General features: G+C 43.4%; 1 protein-coding gene across 13 annotated transcripts in view; it reads left to right on the top strand.

Moving 5' to 3' along the window:
• LOC138185423 (GATA zinc finger domain-containing protein 10) overlaps positions 1-11415 on the top strand; it is a 65040-nt gene extending 53625 nt beyond the window's left edge. For 11 of the 13 annotated variants that reach the window (XM_069124356.1, XM_069124355.1, XM_069124351.1 and 8 more), the window contains 11 exons: positions 1738-1805; positions 1886-2178; positions 3082-3386; positions 5875-7099; positions 7407-7587; positions 8137-8270; positions 8361-8509; positions 8655-8834; positions 9372-9476; positions 10086-10286; positions 10686-11415. In XM_069124356.1, the coding sequence (XP_068980457.1) occupies positions 1738-1805; positions 1886-2178; positions 3082-3386; positions 5875-7099; positions 7407-7587; positions 8137-8270; positions 8361-8509; positions 8655-8834; positions 9372-9476; positions 10086-10286; positions 10686-10847 (3003 nt within the window). In that variant the 3' untranslated portion in view covers positions 10848-11415. Of the gene's footprint in view, positions 1-1737; positions 1806-1885; positions 2179-3081; positions 3387-5874; positions 7100-7406; positions 7588-8136; positions 8271-8360; positions 8510-8654; positions 8835-9371; positions 9477-10075; positions 10287-10685 lie in introns of all 13 variants that reach the window. The other 2 variants (XR_011174612.1, XM_069124357.1) reach the window with 2 other exon arrangements.
• Positions 11416-12419: the final 1004 nt, after the last annotated feature.

Here is a 12419-nt window from a genome sequence, read left to right as displayed (position 1 = left end):
CAGCTGCGATCGTCGCGATGACCGTTGGCGATGCGGCCAGTACGATAAGAAAGCGCGCTTACGATCTTTGCCGGAAAGACGAAGCGCGTGTTAGTTAGCATCCGAAATACGTAAGTAGATGTTTTTGTCCTACTCAAAGCCTGATTGTTGTCTGCGTGCTTAAGTGCGTAAACCAGGTCCGACTTACGACGAACAGAAAATATACCTGATCCAACGTATCTTTATTGGGAACGACTCCTAACATTTTATATTCGTACGTTAGATTTAGCGTAGCGTAATCCTCGACACGGCAGCTGTGCAGGGACCATAAGTCAGAAAATCTTTTTTCGTATGCACGAAGCGTGCGATGGAGCCCTACGGGCGAAACTTGGCTCTGTTCTCTCTTCCCTGCCTCTCTCTTCCTCTATGCCTTCTGATTGACAGTGTCAGTTGTTATTCCAACCACATCCCTTCCTAAGAACCAAAGGATTCAGTCCGACAACTTTGAAATTCCCTCTGCGGTTTAAACGGACATGCTGCCATTAGCTGGCCGCTGTTCTCTTCGACGGAGAATTGTTTTCGGTGGATTCCGGCAGATTGCGTCGAGAGTTTCCCCTAACCAACGCGACGCCTTTCCTCCGCTGAGAAGTGTGCTTCGCCTCGCCGCTTTCGAAATACTCGATAAGGCGAACAGTTCGGATATCTTTCGATTATCGGTGTCGGTCGAATCGATAATTTCTTATTTTTATTTGAAAGATAACTTAATTTCACGCCGAGACCAAGCGTATAATACATATTGAAAAGTGAACGTACAATATACATTTAATGCGTATATTGTAGGAAATTTCGCGAGTAACCGATAATCCGCTCTTATTGACTCTTGTCAAGCTTACGTTGATTATTATTTGTAGTAATCGAGCAAAGAATTAGATTAGAAGTAGAGTATTAGAAGGGAAGGGACGGGCGACAGAGGACAAAAATTTGAATGGAAAAGCTTTTTAATACGGAAAAACTTATTCGAGCGTCGCGATAACCTTGTTAAAACGAGTAATTGCACGGGTTGTCGCCAAGTTCAAAAGTCCAAAGTTGTAGCGACTGAGCCGAGCGATTTAATAACGTATCCCACACTTTCCCTTACAGCGTGTTACGTAAAATGTCTCCACGCTGGTTAATCGCTTGTCCGTGTCCCGTAGCAAAAGTTTCAGGTGCTTCTCAATCGCTTTATCCGCCGACGCTCTCGAGCGTTCGCTGCCAATGACTTTTCTCTGATGCTAATTGCACGAAGCTCGAGGCTTAACAACCGTACATGGCTACCGATAAATTGATACTGCCTGCTGTCGAATAATTGAATTTGTTAGGTTGCTAGCGTCCGGTGTTTGTCATCGTTGCAGTATGTACGGCGAGTATCGCGTAATTGGATTAGACTTGTTTGTTCGAGCATATGAGCATATGCCGATGGTAAGGGATATCTAATTTGTTTACCACATGGGCATGATAATTCAGCCTGAACTTGTAACAAAAGGAAGAAACGACATAGAGTATGGAATGGTTAAAGCGATACTTTAAAATACTAGATCAACTTTTATTTTTCATTTCATTTCGTAATACGTGTAACTTGGAAACTTCTACGAACAAAGAATCTATCAGGATAGACAGACGTAACGAAATTCCACGAGTGTGAAATATTAGTCGACTAGGCGGATAACACGGAGAGATAAGAGCTTGTGAGAGGTAACTACGATGTAAACGATTTTTCAGGGCACTCAGATGCAAGAAGTGAGACAGGAGGGTCAAGCCAGGAGTTATCAGCCAGCGGAATCTTACGCGTAAATATCTACCTGTATCGCGCCGCACTCGGTGAATCCGAGAATTGATTTTTCCCGATAAAATCGCAATTTCTCCAAAGGTCGACGTCGGCTGCATCGGCGCCAAGGACCACCAAAATCGACGAAGACAAGAGCAAGTCCATTTCGAGAACTTATCACACGATCAAGGACATGATATCGAGCCGTTTCGGACAGAGTCGCAAGGATGCCGAGCCGGAACCGGAAGCGAGTTTGAACAATGTCACGGAAGAGCTGAGAAAGTCCAGCAGAAGCATCGACGAGGAGGAGGCGAAGAAGAAGGAAGGGATTTATGGGAAGCCACGGGCACAGGAACCTCCTGTTAATATGCAGCAATATCCAAAGAACGCATGCGGTGAGTATTTTATATCGGGTATATTTCATGTAGCAACATCGTGCTGATTCTGTCTGAATTTCCACTAAAACACTGTCTTTCTGAAACGTATCGTACTACGATACGTATCGTACTACGATATTGCGAGATTCTCACGGTGGTAATTTGTAATTTTGTAGTTTGCGATTAAAGTCGCGGGTAAGATGGAGCTTCGATGCTAAACAGCGTATCTTCGGTATCTTGCCTCTCGAGCCACGCCACCGGTGTAATTCTATATTATGGTAACAGGACGATCCTCTCGCTGCTAATTAACTAGAAGCCATAGCGTTACAATGTTGCCGCAGCGATGATTAACGCTTTGCCTCTATACAAGATGATCCGTCATCGAAAGTCAATTTCGGTGTGCTGCGTTACGGCATGTGCGTGCATGTAAAATGTAAAATGGAAATAAGAGAGCGTAGTCGGCGGTATGATTGTCGGCACCGCCTTCCAGCCTGCTAGTTAACTAGCAAGAGGATCACCGGTTGTAAGGCAATAGGTTAATCTTGAGAACATGCTATCGATCTTCGATGGCATCCCACGCGATACGGCTAAATGATTTTTACCTACGATTAGGTATAATTAGGTTTGTCATATAGAGATCGGTGGCTATAAATTATAAACAGACGAGACAAGTTGAAAATCGGAAAGTAGAAAATCGATCGATTGGTATCCTTTAGAATTCCACGCGATAGACGATAGTTGTGGCGATATCCTATTTTCCATAGATTTTTCAACGAAAATACACGTAAAATGTAACGGGAGCGAAAAGGTATCGAAACTGCGTAAAAATTGAAATTAACATCGGCCGCGTTTACTCGTCCAAGTCACCCACTCGCAACGTAACGGACAGTGACATTTATGTAACGCTTGAACCTGATTCAGGTCAGTACGGGCACTCGTATAGTTACCTGAGCAATCAACAGAACGTACCGCTTCCTGGACAACTTCAGCCTACGTCACAGATTCAACCCAATTTACCAGGCCAAAGTGCTCAGCTTCACGTGACGCATCACGCTCCACCTGGAGGAGTTCAAACGGTCCATCAAACTCAAGTTCCTGGTTTTGGCCAATCAGCGACAAGTGGCCAGCAGGTGCAAAATGTTGCGAGGGAATACGTTGTTCAGGGACCATCTGGATTGCCGAGTCAGCAATTGCATCAAGGACTTCATCAGAGCCCTCAGAACCAGGTAATCTTTGATTTACTTCCGCGCTCTGTGAATCGCTTCTCAATGCCGGTAGACAGCGTTGGTTTCGTTTCAAACGACTTTAAATTACTCGCTCGAGTCGAAAGTTCCATCAACGAATGTACACGTAGGAAGTACCTAAACGTGAAACTTATTACGCGGAAAATTACTCGTATAGTCAGCGATTTCCATGTAATATGGTATTTAGTTTTGCAATTTGATTCTATCGAATTCTTAGATTAGATTTAATTCCGTTGGACTTATGTTACACCGATGCAAATATCTCGACGCTTCGCTCTACTATCGACAATTATCCGCGATACTAAGTAGCGACTGGCTACGATAATTATCGTAAACCATCGTTTTATAGATTCATCGGAATTACAAAAATTGCATATTTAAAGTAAACGAGTATTCATTCATTCGTAAACGTGTATCTTACGTGTTGAGATTCAAACGTGTCCTGTCAATGAAATAACCGGTTTCGTATAAAAAAATACGGCTAGCACCGACTTTGAATAAAGCGAAAGATGTCGTTCCGTCGTCTGACAGCTTTTAATTTCATTTCATCGAACGTATGAAAAAGTCGTTACGTTTTCGAGTGAACTATTTTCAATCGCTCGCACATTTTCATTTATTTTCGCGTTTCTATGTTTTATCTCGCTTCCTAAATTGCATACGTACGATGTATATTCTTTTTTTTTTTTTTTTTTTTTAAATATGAAAGCACACCTGTTATATCGAAGTGGCGAACGGGAGTTTATTGCACGTCGAAATAACGACTCTATGAAAAAAGAAAAAAAGAAGAAAATATGAGAAAATTTCGTTGGGTTCGGTTCTTAATTAAAAAGCTGGAATACGGGGAGGATATGTTGGAAAAATTGTTTCGAAATCTTCGACATTACGATAAAAATTGCAGTTTATAACTGACACGTTTGTAGCGCGTGATTCGCCACGTTATTTAAGGACCTGTATCATAGCGCATAATCGTTCGTTTATTTGTACAACGTATAACGATTATATAGGTTGTCATTTAAAATATACCAGAGGCCAAGTTCGTACATTCTTCGTGATGAAAACATGCGAACGATGGCAAATGACGAATTGGAATGGTAGTTTAGTAGTTGTATTTCGGATCCGCGACCATTCTGCAGCCAAAGCAATCAACTTGTTTCCCAGCCGTTATCGATCGTACGTTTCAAATATTCAACGAACATATTTCCCCGTAATACGCCTTTATTCGCATCGACTTGTTCGCAATGAAATTTTTAGACGTTTCTCCGCTTTTCCGCCTCTCCGCTTCCAAGCCTCTTCTCTTTCCAAGGTCTTATCCGTGCAAAAATTGTGTTTCGAGGAAGGAACGATCGAAACGTTTCGGATACGCGCCAGGCGTCAGGTAAAATCGCCGATGGTTATTTCCGGTGTAACCAGCGGAAAGGTTATTTTTACGTAAGTAAGGGTAACCTTCTCCTCATATAAATTCAGAAAGGGCAATAACGCGACGCATACGTGCTATTCAAATAGCCGGTGCACGTGATACGTGTTCCATATTTATGCCATCTAAAACCGACCACACACAGCACGATGCACTGTGCGTATGACTCTTCAAATTTATCGATATCCCGATGTAAGACGTCGCGTCGATTGGTCCATTCGTAAGTTCCTTTTATAAGGAGTGGTGAGAATCTTTCCCGTTGTCCTTTAGTCCGTCGTTTTCCCGACGAACTTGCAGACAGGCATCTCCGATAGATCGTTATTTTTCTCGAAACGCGCTCACGTGACTCGTCCGCGTGAAACACCTGAGTTAATGTACGCGTTGTAATAATATGCGTTATTGAAGACGATGAATTAGAGTAATTGGAGAAAAATGAGCAGGACGCTGCGAGTGGCGTTCGTAATTAATACGTAAAATAATTAATGGGAATGCAAATTGCTCTTAGAGGGAGGAGGTAGTGAAAAGAGTGTGGACACGTTCGCGTCCTGTTGCTTTCGTGCTCGAGACCGGAGTAAACTGACGAATACGTTACGAATTTTGCAGGTGGTAGTAAATTTCCGATACGTGGTCGTGTTATATTCTAAACGAGTTGTTATCTCCGTTATTACGAGAAATACGAGAATTCTCCTTCGACATATAGTAATATATGTAAGTAGGTAGAGGCAAATAAGCAATTATCTATGCCGAGGGCGTAAACGGATACGAAAATTTCAATCGCAAGAAATTTCTGTGACATGGCTATCGATTATGGTCGCCTGCCGTGACCCTTCATATTGTTCGATATCGTGATTTTCCGTTACAATCTTTGTCATTACTTTTCTCACTTTGACGTAGCTTTCGTGGTACTTGGACGATGACGTATATCGTTATTTACGCATTACGATAATATCGTATATTAATTTAGTCGTTTAATTTAGTCGGTTAATTCAGTCGTTTGGTCGAGGTCGACGGTTGGATGAATTTATCGGGATTAACGGGAACGATTTTGGAAAACAGGGCCAGAGCACGCAGATGCAGAAGCCTCATGGTCTAGGCGTGCAACCGCACCAGGTGGGGAACGCGGCGATGCAACCGTCGAATCAAAACTTCCAGAGTGCGCAACAATTGTTGCATCAGAATCAGAGCCATCATCAGAGTCCGAGATTCGCGCAGCAGCACGCACAGAACATGCATCAACGACAACTGATCCAGCAGATGCATCAGCAGCAGCAGCAACTGGTCGGACAGCAAAATAGCCAAACCAGCGGCGGTGGGGGTGGCGGCGGCGGAGGCGGAGGCGGCGGCGCCGGCGTCAGGAACGTGCAGCAAAGCTATTTCTCGAACAACGTGTCTTATCAGCAATACCAACAAGCTCGACAAACCATGTCAAGATCTCAGATCGATCTACCGAGCACTTCCAGACAAGCTCAAGAGCTCAGGCTGCCCGGACAGGAAGTGTATTACCATTATGCTCAAGGTCGACCGAGGTACGGTGTACCGCAAGTCTATATGAAAACCGAAAGTAACCAGGAAGCAGAGTTTCAGCGACGAAACTCGACGAAAGGTATCGAGAAGGCGGCGTCCCAGCCGCAGCTTTCGTACGAGGACGAAAGGTCTGGCTGCGTTAACGAACAATCGAGAAATCCGGTTGACGGGTTAAAAACTCTTACGGTGGATCCGTTGGACAAAGAAAGATACGAGATCACGGTGGAAGATCGTGGACAAGGGGAATTCAGGAGAAGCGATTCTCAAAGGAAAGACGAGTATCGGCCGGAAACCAGCTTCGCTATTCGCAGAGACGATGCCGTTAGGTGTTCGAAAAGGGAACAGGAACAGCTAGGAGTGGCCGCCGGTCAGGAAAGTCAGGAGTCGGAAGGAACTTGCGTGCAAAAAAGAATCGAAGAGTTGCAGAAACGAGCCGAGGAGAATCATTACAACGGAAAAATGTCGAAGGATAGTATCGAAACGGACGTGGGTAGGAGTTCGTCCGGGTCGAAAATTGGAAACGGCGAGCCTCTGAAGAGGATGGAGAATCAATACGCAAAGGATTGCTTAGCGAAATCGGAGGCAAGGAAAGACGAGCTAGAACACGGTATCAGCCGATTGAAAATCCAGAATCAGGGATCTGGATCGGATTACGATAAAGCTGGACAGAGTTCCTCCAATGTTGATTCGGGAAGAGGATCTGCTGTTTATTCCAGCGGAAGACGGCCACCACCCGAAGACCAAACTCACCCGCCAGGTTTGTTACTCGCCACGATAAATATTTCACCGTATCCCAAAGTATATAGTATATCAAAGTATATATACACGTAAACGGTAGAAGGTAGGTAATCCTAGCTTCCTCTAGTTTTAATCAGGCTTGTAGAATGCATATACCTACGTTTGCAGCTGTGTCGTGCAAATGTTTCCTCGATGATTACGAATATGACTGACAATCGGAATAATCGGTGATCGACCGCGTAGTTGCGCGTAATCTACGCGTGTAAACGTTTCGTCGCGATTGTAAAATTGTACTTATAATTACGTAGATTTACTCGAACTTACAGTGCAGGATTCCGAATGGGTGGACATAGTCGAGTCGGAACTGAGAAGCATTTTAGAACCAAGAGACGTGCCCGCGATGGCGCATTCCACCCTGTCCGAAAGTGTATCATCGGTAACGCCACCTCTACCGCCGCTTTCACCCCATGAAAGTCCCAGAACATCGAGAAATCGATACTCGGCGAGGTAACGCTACTTCAAACAGATCCTCTTCGTCCCGTAACCGATGTCGCTTCCGGTCACTGGTCCAGGGTTGCTTCCGATTATTTCTGGCCTTCGCGTACATCGAGGCACCGATACGGGTCTGCTAAAATGGATCCGCAACCAACCGATCGCAAACTGTCGGCAAACGTAGGCAGGCGGGTGTGCTCCTTTTAGGACCACGACCAACCTATCGGGAACCTACCAGAATTTTTGTTTCTCTTCCTATTTCGACGCGTAAAATATCCTTCAGGATATTTATCCTGAAGATAATTCGGGAGATTTATCGCCAACCATAGTTGCGATAAAGAATATTGCAAGAAACGGAAAGGTTACCCGTTCCAAACGATTATTCGATTTAGGAGAAACGCTTTTGTACGTAAAGGTCGGTTGGTTTCGCTGGTCGATTACGGGGCAGTCGCGTTAACGATGACACAGTATCCGATCGAAATAACTAATCTTTGCCAGTTTAACCGTCCTCTTAGCATGCGATTCTTGACAATGTTAACGGTCACGTATTTGTGGGCCTTGTAGCTTACCATACGGATCGAAACCCAATTACAGCGATTACAGCAAGGCTATAGAGAAAAGAGGCGGGTTCCCGGGTAGTTCGAAGCATCGTGGTGCGTCTACTTCCAAAAAAGATGCTGCGAAGAAATTCTCTCATCGTAAGTAACGTTCGATTTTCTTCTTTGCGCGTATTTTTCACCATCGTTACTTTCCTCTCTAACGACTCTGTACGACTATCGTTTATTTAGTTTTCGGCGTAGAAGCAGCTGACTTGACTTCGACCACCACTGGACTCGATTTAGACTCGATGCTGGATAGAAGCGATTCCGATTTAAGTACAAACGACGCAAGAACGATTAGGAAGCAGTTGGAAGGTCTAGAAAATATGTACAGCGAGGTGAGACAAGTAGCAACTTACGTTGGTGTAGTTACCAGTTACCACAAATTAGTCGATGTACAAACGTTAAATCGTACTTGTAACTTGCGCCTGTAACATGGTGACACGAACAGCTGTAGTAAAATAGGATTACCAACGATCGCAGGTACTGAAATTGCTCGGCGGAAGTGTGAAAAAAAGACGGAAGGCCAGAGGTCTGGCCAGTTACGGTTCCGTCTCATCGTTGCCGACGTCATCCGTTTCATCGAGACCTGTTACAAGGCACCATGATAAACGTAGATCCCACGCGATCGACGACAGAATGAAGAAAGCCAAAGACATAAAGGTCGGTTCGATCGAAGACGCGTCGCGTCGATTTCACCATCTTAGTATCATTTTCGTCCATCTTTCGCGAATCTTCATCGGCCATTCGTTACCGTTTACCATAGATTCCGTTAGCTAATTTTACTTACTGAAACGGCATTTTGCTTTTCGCGCGAATTCTCTTTATAGTGGTCTTTACTGTTACTTACTTTATCGCCACACTTGGTGTATCTGCAAGACGCGTGCATAAGGTTTCGTTTAAACGAATCAAGGTGGAATGATATCGAACGAGGAACAATCTCACATGTCGCAATCCATTACTTAGCGGCCGGTGTTTTATTACACTTACTATCGTAATTTTCATTTTTATATGAAAAATGAAAATGCGTGGTACGAATTGTACGAAATTAAACGCTCGATTTCGATATGGAGAAATGAAATTTTGATACAATTGTATCGAAGAATAAGTAGATAAAGTACTCGTTCTTACACAAATTAAAGCTGGATGATCTATTTTCACGGATACGCGGTCGATTAAGCATTGTCCTTGCGTTTGCAGAGCATTAACAAACGCTTCCAACGACTAGAATCTCACGTAGTGACGCTTGCCAGATCGGTGGCACACTTGAGTTCGGAGATGAGGACGCAACATTTGATGATACAGGTGAGAGAATCTGGTTAACGATTTAAAAACGCTTAGCTTGCAAGAGATCTTTAGAAAGACGAGATTTTCAATTATTTTTAACGTACCGCTGTTACCGTACCGCAGTTTATTTCTCATCGTACATATATCGTACGTATAAGCATATGCGAGCATTGGCAACTTTTTAAATACTTTGAGTTTAAAAAGCAACATGCTCGGCAATAAAGGAAACTCGTTTCGTACGGAAAGTTCTCTTATCGATGCATGTCGAGTTTGCGATTGAAAAAGCTTTCGCATTGAATCAACAAAAATGAAATAAAAATGAAATGGAACGATCGGTAATGAAATAAAGACGAGGACGATTCAAAGGCGTTGTCTACATGGTCAGTTTCTTTAGAGATACGTGTATGCATACGTACCTAGGTAATGAATATACCGTTTCTCATATACGGTATAGTTGAATCGAAATGAATTTGTCTAAAACCGTTATCTAACGACTTGTTGTAACAAAGTCGAGTGCAATCGGACATAGGAGGGAACATAGGAAATAGGAAAGAGCGTATAGCGTGTAGGTATAGGCGGTGAAGCGAGTGAGAATTTTCGAAACTCACCACTACCAGGTATTCGCAGGAAATGGAGAACATAAGGGGCGAGATTGCTGCACTCAGGACTCAAACGAGCATGGCAATGGTGAGGTCGCAGTCTCAACCGCTGATCAAGGATTCCGAGCTGCCGGCTCTTTCCAACCCTTCGAGGGTGAAAAAGCTCACCAAGTTCTTCGGCACAGAACCACCGCTCATCAGACTGTTCCTCAGGGAACTTGGGTATGAGGTAGGTAATTGGAATTACCGCTGCTTTCGTTTCTAGTCGTATCAATGTCTCTAATCCGATTGATGGAATTATCGATTCGCGCGTTTATCCACGAAATGAGCGTTATCAAATGAACGAATCGCAATGAATCGCAGAGCAAATTTTCAAAAAATACTCTCTTTCCCTGATGCCAATTAACGTCGGCGATCGACATAGCGTCGAAGAAATTTGCGCGACAGATATTTCCATTTGAATGGTTCGCTCTGTATACCGATACTTTTATTCGTTCAAATTGATGCAACGGCGCGAAAGGCGGCGCAGACGCCCCGTACCTGCGATTCTTTTTTTACCGCGTTATCAGACACGACTAAAACATCAGTTTTCGTTTTCTTTCGATTAACCAAATTGAACGTGTCCCAGAAATATGCAAACGCGTTTGAGAAAGAAAAAGTCGGTATGGTAGAGCTTCCCTACCTAAGCGAAGAGAGGTTGCAAAAAATGGGTGTTCCCTTGGGACCAAGGCTGAGGATTCTGCAAGAAGCGAGGATATCGGTGTGTAAGGATCCAATTTACGTTGTGTGAGTGCCACGGAACGCGTTGTTCTCTGCAAGCCAACACAGCCAACTCCGAGCAGGTACATCCGGAAGCCGCCGAAGGAGAATTTTTATCCTTTCGTTTTTTAATACGATCGCGTTTCTTCGAGTTTTCAGGTTTCATCGTTATCCGTTCGAACGCTTTCAACGATCGGTTTTGAATAGCGAAGCGCGACGTTTCTGATTTCACTCGAAAGACGAGCCGATTTCCCTGATGGAACGATGAAACGATGAAACGATGAAACGATGAAACGATGAAACGTTAAAGCGAACGACCGTTCACTTGAAAAGTAAATTAATGTTTGAAAAACATGCAAGTCTAACGACGAAATAAATGAAATATTCATTGCGCGTATTAATTACCAGTCGTATAGGCGTATAGGCGTATAGGCGTATAGTACTAAACGTATTCGAACTTCGATTCGTATATTACAGATAACGTGTATTGTTTTCGACTGTAGTATCAATACGTAATAAGTATAATCTGCAATGTATCGCGTTTAATACGTGCTGGATAGAACGCGCGTCAGAAATGTATCGACGATTTAAGTTTTCCAGTTAAGCGACAAGGATTATTTGCGTTTCTGGAGATTCCGTTATTCGTCGACTTGCTTTGCTTCTAATTTTGCTTCCGTAATTTATTATAAATTATTAGTAAAGCGAGCACATCGATACGCGTACAATACTTCTTATGTATTATCATGTATAATTGGCTGAATCGTTGTCGGATATCTCACGTATCCGTGATATACGCGACAAATGCATAAAACAGCGAACACAAACAACAACAAATACAAAGAAGCGTTCTAGGAAAAGTATCGTCTATCTCTATACAGAAAAGAGGTAATCGTTTAATTAACGGTAAGAACAATTTTTTTTACCGTTGACAGTCGATTAAACGAACGTCCAATTGTAATAACATTAGCGTAACTTTTTATTTTCTACACCGCACCGTACAATTACGGTTAATCGATCACCTAGGATGGTATGGATAAAACATGTTTTCTTAGGCAGACCGTGCGTGCGCTGGATTTGTTTTCTTGCGATCGATCGGTCCGGGTCGGTGGAACGGTTCGACTCGATCGTCCCGATTGAGAACAAGCTCGAGCAGTTAACGTGAACACGCATTGAGAACGAGAAGCAAAAATAGATTTGCCAAAGAGACGGGAGAACGTCGCCGATGAAGTGGTGTGTGGTGTGTTGGTGGAGATTGTCATTCGAGGAAGCGAGTGAAATTTTCTTCCCAAGTGTGATAACGTTTTGACTTGTAACCATTCAACCACTATTATTTCAGCTTTCCAGCTAAATATCTCGATGTTTTTTAAACTCGTTATATCCAACGTTTTCGATCGCATGGTCGTAAATGATTTCACGTTTTCTATGTGTTGCGTCTCTAAGAGATTCTTGCGATCGATGTAATTTGCCAAATTTTTCTACGTTTCTACGTTTCTACGCGATATCGTTGCGTCTACGCGATAAATTTCTAGTTGCGATCTCGTTCAGCTATTTATTTGCGATTTCCTATTTCTTTTCAACGATCGAACCACAGGTTTTCCTACAG

The sequence above is a fragment of the Bombus flavifrons genome, chromosome 12 (assembly GCF_040668555.2).
Source record: "Bombus flavifrons isolate JBK064 chromosome 12, iyBomFlav1_principal, whole genome shotgun sequence".
In the NCBI taxonomy this organism is placed as follows: domain Eukaryota; kingdom Metazoa; phylum Arthropoda; class Insecta; order Hymenoptera; family Apidae; genus Bombus; species Bombus flavifrons.
Note: the sequence above shows the minus strand (reverse complement) of the source record. Positions and strands in the feature narration are given on the sequence as shown.